Source organism: Chiloscyllium punctatum, chromosome 2 (genome assembly GCF_047496795.1).
Source record: "Chiloscyllium punctatum isolate Juve2018m chromosome 2, sChiPun1.3, whole genome shotgun sequence".
In the NCBI taxonomy this organism is placed as follows: Eukaryota; Metazoa; Chordata; class Chondrichthyes; order Orectolobiformes; family Hemiscylliidae; genus Chiloscyllium; species Chiloscyllium punctatum.
This window is the reverse complement of record NC_092740.1, coordinates 96071014-96086355: the sequence shown is the minus strand read 5'-3', so window position 1 is coordinate 96086355 and position 15342 is coordinate 96071014. Positions and strand designations below refer to the sequence as shown.

The window sequence follows — 15342 nt, the reverse complement described above, 5'->3', positions numbered from 1 at the left end:
TACACCTACCACCTAATATGTTTTAGAAGTAACATTTGCACCACACATCCACCAGGCAATGATCATCTCCAACAAGAGAGAATCCAACCATCTTCAAAGTGCATTACCATGGCTGAACCTCCCACTATCAGCATCCTGAGGATCACTATTGGGCAAAAACTGAACTGGACTTGGACTGGCCATAAATCCACATATATATGACAAGATCTATATGTATTTAGAAGCAAATTGCTTATTAACAGCATGATTTTGTGTGGGGGAGGTCACGTCTCACTAACTTGATCAAGTTTTTTGAGATAATGAAGAAGGTGATTGATGATGGAAAAGTAGGTGATGTTCTCTACATGGACTTCAATAAACCTTTGACAAGGTCCTTCATGGCAGACTGTCACAGAGGTTGAAGTCACATGGTATCAGAGGTGAGCTGGCAAGTTGGATTGGTTTGGTCAAAGGAGACAGAAGGTAGTATTGGAAGGATACTTTTTGGAATGGAGGATTGTGATCCAGGTAGTGATACATCCAGACAGAATCCTTTCAATGGCACACCTATAAAAGTTGGCAAGGGTATTTGCCATCATGCCAAATTTCCTCAGCTGTCTGAGGAAGAAATGACATTGGGCCTTTGTAACCAGTGCATCCACAAGCAGACACAACAGCAGTATTCAGGAAACACCTGGACGAATACATAAATAGGAAGGAAATAGAGGGGTATGGATCCTGTAAGTGAAGACAGTTTTAGTATGGAAGGGCAAAATGTTTGTCGCAGGCTTGGAGCATCGAATCATCTGTTTCTGTGCTGTATTGTTCTTTGTTCTTCGTTCTTGTTCTATATATTGTGACTGCAAGAACAGGTCAGAGATAAAGAGTTCTGTGGTTATTTAGTTGCTGGTTTCCAAAATCCTGTCAGGAGCATGGTATAGTGTGGAGGTGTTGGTGTTGGACTGGGATAGACAAAGTTAAAAGTCACACAACAGCAGGTTTACTTGGAAGTACAAGCTTTTGGAGCGTTTCTCCTTTGTCAGGGGGGTAGCTAGTGGGGCAGGATCATAGGACACAGAATTTAGAGTAAAAGATCAAAGTGTCATACAACTGATGCAATGTACTCTACTCATCCTGCCCTGTACCTGAGAACTCCACATGCACATTTTTCTCAGAGGTCACTGATCAGTGATCAGAAATGAATTGCTTTTCCCATTTTACAACTTGTATAAGTTGTAGACATTGTAACATGCAAACTGCTATCTGACCTGGGTCAGTTAATTTGATATGCAATAAATATTTGTGATGCCACTGATTCGTTTTAAAAACCCAGCACTGACCACGAATTTCAAATGTTTTATGGCTAAAATATAATTCAGTGCAAGTACCAGTTTCTCCACTTCCCTTCTGAATCATCTTCCTATCCAGAAGTCAGTTCCCTGATCCAATTGGCTCAGTTGCAGAACAGAGCTACGCAGACGAGGGAAAAACCATTAACATTGATGGGATGTTATTAAATGGTTAGTACTGTATGAGGGTAATGTGGGAATAAATTATCATTCACAATCAAGTATTTTGTTAGTTTCTGCAAATGTTAAAGAATCTGCAACTCCCCATTTTACTCGTGAATTTTGTTTTAATCAAACTTTTGAAAGAAACAGCCTTTAAAGTGATGACTGAGAATCCACCTGAATGCTGAACTAAAAAGATGTTTTAACATATTAATCAGTTTTATTTTATCCAAATATCGAATTTGCTGTTTTTAAAAATATATTTTCCAATCAATCTATTGAAAGATGTTATTACATACCTCTGGAGCAGGTGGGACTTAAACCAGATCTCCTGACTCACATTCTACTCTCCTGACTCGGAGGTTGGGACATTACCTCCGAGACCTACGTTTGCTATTTTTTTTTGTTACTTATTTAACCATTAACCATCACCAGTAATCACCTGTGCAGCCAGTTAGAAATTTACAAGCATAGTCTATTACAGGCATTGAAAGCCGTCAAAGTGAGGGAGAGATAGGGAGAGCGGGAAGGAACTAAATCAAAAGGGAATTGGATGGAGAAATGAAGCACTGTATCCCCCACAGTGCCCACCTTTCTCTAAAGGCATCAAGAGCACTGATGGACACCGCAAGCTCCCTCTCCAAGGACATCTAGGCCTGAACATAAATCAGATAAGGGACAGACAGGCTGGATCTCTTTATAGTTGAAGAGTATGGCGCTGGAAAAGACGAAGTCATTCCTGATGAAGGGCTTATGTCTGAAACATCAATTCTCCTTCTCAGATGCTGCCTGACCAACTGTGCTTTTCCAGTGCCATACTCTTCGACTCTGATCTCCAGCATCTGTAGTCCTCACTTTCTCCTGGACCCCTTCATTGCCAGCCTGGCCAGGCCCAGGAACAGACCCGAAAGGAAGTCTCTGATCTGCCCACCACTACCCCCTCCCCTCACGCATTGGATGCCCAAAGGTCAGGGGCATAGGGTGAAGTGCAACCAAAATCGCAACAAAAGATTGTTCCAATAACTAAAAAGGGTGTGCAAATGTCCACAACCGATATATACATGGTCCATGAAACCACAGAGCTGCAAAATAAACAGTTGGGCTGGGAGTTCGTGAGCCACTGTAATATGCAGTACATTAGCTATTTGTAAGTACAAACTCATTTATACGTCACCTGGTTTGAATTAACACTGAATCTATCTTGTTTTACTGTTAAAGGAAGCTGTATTTCCAACATTGTCACCTCCAAGGCCAAACCACATTATGTATTCTTGGCTGAAATCCCAATTGTCCATTATTCTGTTGAATTTCTGAGGTTCTGATTGATTGACAACACTAACTGTCTTGATCTCTGCTGTCAGTTTCACAATATGTATTACATCAGGTTAAAAGATTTTAAGTGCTTACAGTTTCAGGTATTGATATTTCAGGGATCTGAATAATTGACACCTTTGTTGCATTACAGTGAAAAGGTTATTATTTAACATTGCGGGACATTATCATGCAGCCTACTGTCACTATCGTGTCCATTCCTTATATATTTCATCTCGTGTATAGTGGGTAAATGAACATGCAACTGCTGTAGCCTGTCATGGGGGCATGTGGGGCTATAGGGGTTAGGCATGTGGCATGAATGGAGAGCACATTGAGCTGTGTTGAGGGCTGAAAGACTTCTGTTTTACTGTAACTTGGAATAAAGCCACACATCACCAAGTTGGACTTTTTCAATAGTTCACCTTTCTACTTGGCAGCCTTGTTTCTGCCTCCTGACATATTTGCAAGTCAGCTGGCCTTACAGCAGCCAGCACACCACACAATGGAAATGTCATCCTTGCGGGCACTTTCTCCTGAGGCAAGCAAATCATATTGGCAATTTCCCAACTCCTGCTATCAGCCTTGAGAATGAAATCCTAGTTAAAATACCTTTACATTTATACTGAATACAAATGACTCTTTAACATTTGCTTATATATGAAATAATATTTAATATATATATATATATAGTATATAAATATTGCTAGTTCATATTGGATAGTATTGAATTGTCTGTATTTTGTGAATATGAAAACAAGATGATGTTTGCTGCTCAAATTAATGTATATATAAAAAAGCATCATTGTACTTTTGGGCATAGTGAAGGTAACTATGTGTTACACCGTAGTACAATGAGATAATAGAATAATCCTTTATTTGTGCAAATTAATTAAAAGCTTGCTCAAGGTTGTGGCCTTTGAAGTCATTACTCAAAAATGTGTCCATAAGTTTAGTCTGAGGCCCAGCTGTTTTGTATGCTGTCGAGTCAGACCTTCTCTTAAACAGTTTAAAGCTTACCTTGGTATTCATGCAAACACCCGGTCATGGCCTTGAATGGTGGGAATGGACAACCACTTGGATGCTTTTACTTTTTCACAAAAATTCTGGCTTTTATGTTTGAAATGGTTGACGCAAAATAAGAGTATTCATAATGCTAAATTGTACCACAAAAGATTTAGTTTGCAGTGCAGTGATGCTATTGTGTGAAGGGCTCTTATCAAACACAATGCTAGAATCTGCTATAGAACTGACAGCATTTTACAGCAGAATGTTGGTTCATGTTTTATAAAGGATTGCAGTTTGAGCTATTTAGTAAAAGTAAATCTCTGAAGACTGTAGGCAGAAAGTTTTGATTCATGTTGAGAGAGAAAGCCTACTTGATACACTTGAGATTTAATTAGTGATTCTGTTGTGAGATGCAGCAGCATTTCACAGTGGATTAACTGCCTGAGACGTTGCTTCTCCTGCCCCTAGACTAAATTGTTTAAATTCTGCACCCTTTACTTCATTTGTTTGCTTCTGCTAGGGTTAAGGTAATGGGGCCCCATTCATTGTGCATGTTCTATGGGCTTGTTCAGTCATTCAGATCACGTTCCATATTTTTCTGTATGCACAACAAACTATTCGTGAATAACTGTCCACATAAACATTTGTTCTTCAATAAAATTAACAAACTAACATACTGTTCTTTATTTAATCAACTATTGTGTGATGTAGCCTCACTGATGTAAAAGGCAAAAAATTGCTGAGGGATTCTCTTTGACTGTGTATTTACACTAAGGTTTGAGTTGTAATTGACTTTTAAACTGCAATTAGCTTGGAGCTCCTTTAAATTAATTGCAATATTCTTTGCAACTATTACAGGTACTTTTTTGCAGTCCTGGCTATTTTAACTGTTCTGGGTGTTCTCAATGGATTGGTGCTACTTCCGGTCCTTCTTTCTTGCTTTGGACCATATCCTGAGGTATTTATTTCTTTATTTTCATGATGTTTCTACTATATTTGGACCTTGAGATGCCCTAACTGGAAAATAAGCGTTAGTTCAATAATTCTGTATTCTTAACAGAGCCAAGCTTTAAATGAGCAGAGTCTGAGAATGCACATGACAATTTTTTTATTCACTCGTAGAATGTGGGCATTGTTGACTGGCCAATATTTATTATCCATTTTTAGTTGCCCTTGACAAAGTGCTGGTGATCTGTTTTCTTGAATCTTACAATTCCACTTGCTGTACGTTGACCCATAACGCCCTTTGGGAGGGAATTTCAGGATTCTGACCGAGCAACAGTGAAGAAATGGCAGTATATTTCCAAGTCAGGACAGTGAGTGGCTTGGAGGAGAATTGTAGTTGGTGTTCCCAAGTATCTGCTGTCTTGTCCTCCTAGATGGAAGTGATTGTGGGTTTGGAAGTTGTTGTCTCAGGATCTATGGTAAATTTCTGCAGTGTGTTTTGTAGATAGTAGCAGTAGTGTGTTTTGAGTGTTGGTGGTAGAGGGAGTGGATGCTATGGATATGGTACTATTAAATGGGCTGTTTTATCCTGGATTGTGTCCAGATTCTTAAGTGTTATTAGAGCTGCACCCAACCAGGCAATTGGGCAGTTTTCCGTTACACTCCTAACTTATGCCTTTGTAGATGATGGACTGGCTTTTGGGAATTATTCACCGGTGTATTCCTAATGTTGTCCTATCTCTGATCCACACACCCTTAGTGCGTAACACTGGAAGCACACGATAGGTGACTTCATAGTATAAACACGTTACCAGAAAACAAAATAGGTGCAGTCATGAATAAATGATGGATTTGAAAAATCACAGAAAAGATTTCCCTTAAAATCCAAACCATATTTTTCATGAAAAAAGTAAGAACTGAAGTATTTGAGGTTAATAGATTCATGAATTACAGAATTCCTTCTTGACCCCATAGCTTTGCACAGCCAACAGAAAGTCAGCATTATTGATATGGCTAATGCTGGACAGATTGGAATGTTTGTATCCCTCACTGTATTATTTGAGCTACAAAGGAACAGGGAAGGTGACAGGTTACTGTGTTGTTGAAGAATGGACCTTGATGTGACAGGTGCTTGTGCAGGTCCACAACCAGGTGAACCCAAAGTAATCATGGGTCAGCAGTAGCTCAGACTATTGAGGAAGTAAGAAAATAAAAACCTAACAATAACACTTGAGATTAGCTATTCTTAGTGTAAAAGACTTCAGAGGGATGCGAGCACATGCGTATTTCTTCTTGGATTAGTTGCTACAATTGGTTTCATCATATCAAAATTCCTTGTGGTTTGTTTCTCTCATTGACATCATTCCCAAGGTCACCCAGGGTGGACCTAGGGACCAGGACAAGTCCTGAAATCTCTTTCACATTCCCCTTTGGACTGCATACTTTTAATTCTAAGGAAGAAGAGCTTATAGATTTATTTGTCTCTACGGTTTAGCCATCACTGCAGCTGATCTGCTAATCCCTCTCCCTTTTTTGTCTTAAACATCCCCAAGCTGCTCACTCTGATTCCTCATTACTTTGTATGTTCTTCCATCCCTCCCCAGAGTGTTTTATCTTTCACAAGATGTGGGCATCACTGGCAAGGCCAGCATTTGTTGCCTGAAGGCCATTTAAGAGTCTTCCACATTGTTATGTAGACTGCAGCCAAAACTTTTAATCAATCTGGTTAGGCATGTTATGACATACTCTGAAATAAGTAGGCATTGAGTCTAGACCTCCTGGCTCAGAGGTAGAGATAGAGACACTACTACTCTGCCACAAGAGTGCTACCTTTCCCTCTCCATAATAATTTCTTCTGCGACACTCACTTGAGGATTCCATGATCCATCCCTGCTGTTTTCCTGCTTAATCACCTACCATTATCATTCAACAATGTTGACTTCTCCCCCTCCTCTAAAGGCATCCCTCTCACTATTAAATCTGCTGTCATCACTCCCACCCAGTGAAGAACCCTTGTTTCACCTAACTTTTGCTACCACTTCATCTCTGTCTGCATTTCCTGTCTGTGAAAGTGCTTGAGCAGGTTTTTACTTCATTTTGTTTCTCATCTCTCATATAATTCCCTTTATGACTCCCTCCTGCCCAGATTTCAATCACCCGTGGTTTTAAAAGATATTCCACAGTGCTATGAACATGGCACATATGCTATTCGTGTCTAGTTTTATGTCTGGTCAGAGTTGTTGTGCTACAGAAAGCTATGCTAATGAATGAGCTCTCATCAGACTCCCTCTGCACTCTGTGTGAAAAGAATTATGCCACTCAGATGTTTCAAATGACTGAATCTGACTACAAACGTGTACTGAACTCTAGGTGAGACTAATTACTCTTTACACATTCATAGGTTTCACCTCTAGATGGAAGAACCCGGTTACCTACTCCACCACTAGAGCCACCGGTTCGAGTTGTGAGGTTTGCCATCCACCCTGAGCAAGGAAATAATGGCTCTGACACCTCAGATTCTGAATACAGCTCACAGACTACAGTTTCAGGAATCAGTGAAGAACTTCATCATTATGAATCCAATCCCAGCTCAACTGCACCAGCCCATCAGATCATGGTGGAAGCAACTGAGAATCCTGTCTTCCCCAGATCTACAGTAAGTAAAGCCAGTTCTTTTTTCAACAGCAAAGCTCCTTTCCAACATTTAAAGCTTTAACACATTTGTTTAGCTATCGGTGCTTTAATTTCATTCAAAATGACACACCACAACAAAATATCTTTTATTTCTTTAAAGGCAATGCTTGTAATGTTTGATATATGACCTTTATTTATCACCGACACTTGTATTGTTAATTTATGTGGATATATTACAGGGAAAAATTGTAATAATTCCAAAGCATATATAATTTCCAACATTTTAAGCAATAATTGCACATTAATAATGCTTTCTAATGATCAACTATTGCATACATTCCCTTCAAATTCCCCCTCCTAAAAGAAGTTGGACAAGATGTAGCAAGTACAATTAAAATTGATGTCTGTCCACTGATTGATGTGGGTAATGGACATGTGTTTTGCTTGAGGCAATTGCGTGATTCCAGAAATCAAATTCCATAGTGGTCAAGGACAACTTCTATGATGATAGAAATTTTTAACATAACAATAGAGAATCTTTGGGAACATTAAAGGGCCTTTTCTTTTTTGCTATTCACAACCAAGCTTTCTCATTCTAAACTTTCAGCTGTGTTAATGGTTTTCCCAGATCACTTATTCCAATAAGTACTTTTCAGGGTGAACACATTCTGCAGGACTTTAGCCCGTCTTGAGTCAGTTACCAATTAAAGTATTTGTAATTAAGTTGTAAATTATTTTGTACACTACAGTGTAATAATGAATAAATTAATATGACAAGTACTAATTTTGTTTACAGGTTATTCAGCCAGATTGCAGATTACATCAACCAAGATCACAGCCACCTTCTCGTCAAGATGTTAAACATCAACAATCCTGGAGGAATTGTAGGGACCACAGTTTGGAGGCTAGAGAAGGGTTTCGACCGCCTCCTTACAAACCACGTATGGATGCTTTTGAAACTGCTCATGAAGGGCATTCCAGACTTGGTAATCGGGATCATCCAACTCATAGATCCCGTTCTCATAAGACTAGGAACCCAACATTTACTGCCACTGGTGCTGCGGCACCTCCATACTGCCAGCCTATCACTACTGTAACCGCCACAGCCTCAGTTACTGTTGCTGTGCATCCTCCCATACCCAACCAAAATGTATTTGGAGGGCACCCACATTGTGAAGGGTACAGTGGAACTGATGAAGGAGCATTTGTTGATCCTCATGTGCCTTTTAATGCACGTTATGAAAGAAGGAACTCAAAGCTGGAAGTTTTAGAGTTGCAGGACGTTGAATGTGAAACACAGAGAAATGGGAACAAAACACATTAGGTACATTTCCTAAGGAAATCCAGTGAGAGATGCCTTTCTGTATAAAATACAATGAATCATACACACCCATGTCAAATTCCTTCAATTAAGCAGAAGAGGAAAAACTTAACAATGTTTATTTTAAATGGCAGAAAATTACTTCCTGATATAACTCTGTTACGTTTGTTTTAATTCATTATAGATGGATTTATAAAGATGACAAGTATGGAAATTATAATTAATGTGTTTTAGTAATATGGAAATAACCTCCCTATCCTTATACAAAGGCTGTTTTTAAAACATGAAGAGAGTTATTGAAATCTTTCTCAAGATCCATTTCTAATGGTATGTATTTGACCCTTTTTAGTATGGAATTTATGATGCACATATGGCCAAAGATTGGAAACTCTTCATTTGCATTGTCTGATCCTTGAAGCTCCAAGGCTATAAACACAATACTGAACTAGGAAAACAGTTTACAGCAACTGTTAATCAATTATAATATTTGTTAAATATTTCTTCTCTAAAATATTTAAAGGATGTACACATATGTATTATACAAATGTACAATGTAAAGTAGTATAATTTTGGGAGCTGAAAAACTCCTGTGAATGGATTGGGAACAATGTTGTATGATCTATCTGTTATGTACATTGATCTGTGTATCTGTGCCACATTTACGCTTAATTTAGTCATAAATGTCAGCATTTGTTGCTGCTGCTTAAGATATGTATAATTTACTTGTATAATTATTCTATGCAAATATTGCTCATGTGATAGTTTTTTGTAAAGATACACATCTTGTGAAAATATTTTAATTTTGCATATCACAACCCTGTGGTAGTATAAAATGTTACTGTTAACTTTCAAGCACGCTATGCGTGGTTCTTAAAATTATCAGATATGAAGAAAAGCACGTTAATCTTTATGGCCTTGTTAGCTTTAGTTGACTCTTTCAGTGTATTTTACAGGTCTGTATTGTTTTAATTTAACCCTTAGTGTGTGTATATTTATTGATCCCCTCCAGATTCTTTGAATGATAAACTGTATCAGAATTTCTAACTGTCAGACTAACACAGACAGTTTTTTTTATATTTTTCTTTATTTATTTTCAGTTTAAATAGAATGCATTTTCGAAAATGACCCACCATTAAGCCTGGACACTGTTCTCTTTAGTATAGTTTTTAATATTTGTAAAGATATGCATTCAACATTGAAAGCTTGTGATGGGGAGGCATAAATTCAATTCAACCTTATGTATAAATATTTAGGGGAGAAAACTGTCTTCTTAATTCTGATTTTATGTTAATGTTAAACTCACCTTCTACTACTACTACAACACATGTTTGGCATCACTGAAATCAAATCAGGTGGACGTGCAAGTTATGAATCTTCAGGAGGAATCTTAAGTGTGCAGTTTTTACATACATAAGATGTATTTTTAAAAAAGTAGTTACTGATGTGATGTAGAAAGTCTATATTTCTAAAGTACTTCATTAGCTATAAGGCAGTTCAGGGCATCCTGAGAAAGTGAAAGGTACACATAAGTTCTTACTTTCCATGCAGTGTTCAAAAACCCGAATTGTAATTGAACCGCGTTATTCTGTTAATGACTCTTCAGGGGCCTTAGCTAGCTTTTGCTTTTACATTGGCAGTGAATGGGTTCAATATTAATGGGCTGAAGTTGTTATTGGTAATACTTGTAACAAACCAGCATTCACATGAAATTCATCTGTGCATTATAATGAATTTGTTAACTCATCCAAAATAAATGCGTTGTCAATTGCATTAAGATCACACACATAGGATTTCCATGAAAATACAATAAATTGTGGATAATAGTGTAATTTTTAAATGTTTCTTTGCATGTTCCCTACTGAAGCATTATGATCAGTTTTTTGACTTTTGACCAATGATGTCAAATGGGTGATATCTGATCTACTGCCCAGTTCGCACCTTTCCTAGAAAGGAAAGTCAGGAGAGGAGTACAATAAGTGATTGGTCTGAGATCATCTATTTCACACTATTGCCAAAAGGAATCTTGTGAATTATTTTGTCAATTTGTTTTGCTATTTTAGTTACAGATGATGCCAAACTGTGCATGTAGCAAGTGGATTTAATTGTGTTTTCTACTTTAATCTTTAAAATAAGCTACTGTCGTTAGCACACTAAGGGTTAACCCTAATTGTGAGCTTTCTTTTACATAAAAAAGTTGACTTACTGTTGTAGAAATGTGTGTGACATTCACCAAGAGTTCAATGTGGCACTTGTGGTGGATTGACCCGCGATCATCCAGGATCCACAACAAAAACTATATGGTGTTAATTGGAACTAACTTCAGCCACCCTGGTGTGTATTAGATTGTGTTAACAGTTCAGAGTGGCTTCCCACTGCTACTGCCTTAGCATCTGTCATTTCTCACTAGTATTTTCTCCCTCGTTTACCAGCACAGATTTTATCAAATGCATATATAGGTATGTGTACCTTCTCCCCTCCCCGACTGTCTGCTGCTTCTGCACAATGTAGACATTTTCTCCTGTAGTCACATTGGCAAAGGGAGAACTTCTCAGTGGCTGGCAACTATGTTTTTAAGGAAAAATGTATTTTTTGTGATATTTATATTTTTGTATCATAAGAATGTTTTCTTACAGTATTTGTATGCCAGTTTATAACAAAAATGCAGGGATTTTTTTTCTTCTGTTACAGCTATGTTTATTTTGTAATGGATTTTAATCTGTATAAAGTGCTTACTAATGTTAATAACTAAATAGGAAAGATATATAACAGTTTCATTAAGAATTCGTAGATTTTAGTATGAGGATGCAAAAGTAAAAATATTCAAACTGGGTCTCATCACCTACCGATTTTGGTAGGGATGGGTTTGTGTCATTTCAGTTACAAAGATAAATGTATGCCATATAATTTATTTATATGAAAATTTATTTTTGTAGTGTATATAGTAGTCATCAAGTCTTTTGACAGAAGTATATTTTTAAAGAGTTTATATGTAATGATACCATTATGTTGGATCATAACTGAGACAGTTACAATGCACATTTCCATTGTAATGTACACTTGGAGAAGATGTTTTAGTGTTAAAATGAAAGCAACTATTCTAAATGTTACAAAATTTGATTCCAATTTCCATGGAATACGTGCCTTTTGTGTTTTACCATTTGCATCATGGGACATGGAAATTGTGGCAAGCTGTCTAAATATTAATGTTCAAACACTGATAGAAATCTAACAAATAAAAATAATATAACTTAACTGTGATATGGTTTCCTGATTATTTTACAAAGTTGTTTTGAAATTATGTTCACAAAAATCCCAAACTATCTGGTATATTTGTGTCGAGAAGAGTGAACCAAAATCAGAAACTAGTTACACCAGTGAACCTTTCTGTGGAGTTTCTATAGAGTTGGGGACAGACAAATTGCAGCAATGTTGCCTTGCAAACTGACAACATAAATAGAGGTGAGACTACAAAATGGCAAAAGGCAGAATTCCTGCTAGTCTCACCTGTCGTCGTCCCAGATCTCCAAGACCACCTCGGTTATGTGAAACCAAAAGGATGTTCCAGTCTAATGTCCTTTCAGGAAGGAAACTGCTGTCCTTTAATGGTCTGGCCTAACTGTTACAAACTTGGAACAGCTCACAGACTAGCCAAGCAATACTCTACACAGTTATATTCATGGCACCATATAGCATCCCAGACAAGACCATCACCATTTCTGGGAATGCGTTGCCCAACAGCAGGGCATACAAGTAGTGGTGGTGGCACAGTGATATACAGAAAGGAGGGAGGGAGTTGCCCGAGGAGTCCTCAACAATGACTCCAAACCCCATGATGTCTCATACCATCTAGTCTAAACATGGGCAAGAATACCATCTGCTGATTACCAAGTAGCCCTCCTCCCACCAGCTCATGTATCAGTGTCCTCCACCATCAATACTTGGTGGCAGCAGAGTGTAACACTTACAAGGTGTGGTCCAGCTAGTGTCATTCAGATCCCTTTGTGAATTTGAAAAAAGATTGGTTTTATTCTCTGAAACACAGAGTGAAAAAAGAAGTCTAGCACTAGGAACCCGCCTTCTAGGAAAGGATTCTCTTCCAGTGCTTGGTGCTACCTACAGCCAAAACCGCTGGCTCTGAATGCAAACATTTAGCCACTTTCACATTTGTCTTAGCTTTGCCCCATTTAGCAAATGCTATATCTGCACTGATACTATCCTTGGTGCCCACTCACAACATGCAACTTCAACACCACAGTCGGCAAAAGTGCAGACTTTTGGGACAATGTAATCAGGAAAGTGGGAGTCAGGAAGCAAAGCTCCAATGACACCTTTCTCCTGACCAAATGCTGCAAACACAACTTTCTCATCACCAACATACTATTCCACCAAAGGATAAATACAACATGGCAGCACCCGCACTCAGAACACTGGCACCTCCTTGACTACATTATCATCAGAGTTGAGGGATGGAAAAATGTTAAAATCACCTGCGCCATGACAGAAGCCAACAACTGCTGGACAGACCATCACCTGATCCAAGCCAGAATCAACATAAATCTAGCCTCACCACAGTGGAGACAACAGAAGCAGTGCCACAAACAGTTCAACATTGAGACACTTGAAGACCCAGAAAAAATAGTCTCATACAAACAACCCCTGACCACAAACCTAGCTAGCCTTCTAGACACCAAGCTGTAGGAACCCAACAGCATCTGGTACATCCTTAAAATTGCTATCATAAATGCAAGCACAAACTCAATCAGCCAGGAAACACCAAGACTGGTTTCATGAGACCTGTCCAGGAATTGTTAAGTTAAAAGTACGTGGCATTTCTAAGTGTACAACAACAAAAGCACAGAAGAGAATAGGTATTCCAACAGGCAACAGAAGGCCGAGGTCCAACAACAAACCCACAACATAAACAACAGAGTGGGTGACAACGGGCGGCACGGTGGCTCAGTAGTTAGCACTGCAGCCTCACAGGACCAGGGACCCAGGTTCGATTCCAGTCTCGGGCGACTGTGTGGAGTTTGCACATTCTTCCCGTGTCTGCATGGGTTTCCTCTGGGTGCTCTGGTTTCCTCCCACAGTCCAAAAATGTGCAGGTCAGGTGAATTGGCAATGCTAAATTGCCCACCGTGTTAGGTGCATTAGTCAGAGGGAAATGGGTCTGGGTGGGTTACTCTTCAGAGGGTTAGTGTGGACTGGTTGGGCCAAAAGGCCTGTTTCCACACTGTAGGGAATCTAAAAGCATTGGAGATCCAACGAATGGCCAACAACCATGATATGCAGGATTTCTTCTATGCTGTCTAAGCCACTTATGGACCAAACACCCAGTGCTGGCCAAGGACGGAGTGACTCTTATCAAAGAGAAAGAAGCCATCAAACAATGCTGGGGGGAAACTTCAGAGACCTCAACTAGGCCTTTGTCATCGATCCAAGTGTTCTTGACTGCAGCCTATGGCATGCTACACACCATAAGCTCAGCAACACCTCAGCCCTGCATAAAGTATAGAAGGTCATCTGCCAGCTTAAGAACAACAAGGCTGCTGGAGCAGAGGGTATTCCCACTGAGGCCCTGAAGTGCAGAGGCAAAGACCTCCTGCAGCAGCCCTTCCCTGTCTTGTCAGGAAGTAGGACAGCGTCCCAGGAGAGATCCAAGATGCTACTGTTGTAAGCATTTCCAAATAAAGGGAACAAGTCTGACTGTGGTAACTACAAGGGAATCTCCCTGCTGTCGACGGTTGGAAAACTCATCGTGAAAGTCCTCCTCAACCATCTCCTCCCTGTAACTGAGGAACTCATCCCAGAATTGCAATGTGAACCACTGAGATGCACAACGGACATGATTTTCACTACGCCACAGCTGCAGAAGAAATGCAAAAAACCTACCTGCATACCATGGCCTTCTACGATCTTACAAAGACCCTTGACACCGTCAACTGGGAAGCATTATGGAGTGGCCTTTTCCATTTTGGTCACACCATAAAGCTTGTCACCATCCTTCGCCTTGCTCCATGACAACATGGAAGTCATGGTAATGACAAATGGCTCCACCACTGACCCATTCCCCATTTGGACCGGTATGAAGCAGTCATCGACCCAACTCTGTTCTTGATCTACCTTGCTGCAATGCTTCCCTGCTACAGTGCAGCTAACTTACAAAACCTGCAGGACATTATTCAACGTCTACCACCATCAAGCCAAAACCAATGGCCCCAAGCAGTGTCATTGAGTTGCAGTAAGCAGATGACACTCAGAGTCATAGAGATGTACAGCCTGGAAACAGACCCTTCGATCCAACTCATCCATGCCAACAAAATATGCCAACCTAACCTCGTCCCACTTGCCAGCACCCAGCCCATATCCCTCGAAATTCTTCCTATTCATATACATATCCAGATGCCTTTTAAATGTTACAATTGTACCAGCCTCCACCACTTCCTCTGGCAGCTTGTTCCATATACGTACCACCCTCTGTGTGAAAATGTTGCCCCTTAGGTCTCTTTTATATCTTTCCCCTCTCACCCTAAACCTATGCCCTCTAGTTCTGGACTCCCCACCCCAGGGAAAATACTTTGTCTATTTATCCTATCCGTGCCCCTCATGATTTTATAAACCTCTATACTGTCA

At 39.4% G+C, this 15342-nt stretch overlaps 1 protein-coding gene across 3 annotated transcripts in view; it reads left to right on the top strand.

Annotated features, from left to right (window-relative positions):
* ptch1 (patched 1) overlaps window positions 1-11967 on the top strand; it is a 96477-nt gene extending 84510 nt beyond the window's left edge. For all 3 annotated transcript variants that reach the window (XM_072586028.1, XM_072586018.1, XM_072586039.1), the window contains exons 21-23: window positions 4668-4767; window positions 7156-7410; window positions 8185-11967. In XM_072586028.1, coding sequence (XP_072442129.1) covers window positions 4668-4767; window positions 7156-7410; window positions 8185-8712 — 883 coding nt within the window. In that variant the 3' untranslated portion in view covers window positions 8713-11967. The remainder of the gene's footprint in view (window positions 1-4667; window positions 4768-7155; window positions 7411-8184) is intronic.
* Window positions 11968-15342: the final 3375 nt, after the last annotated feature.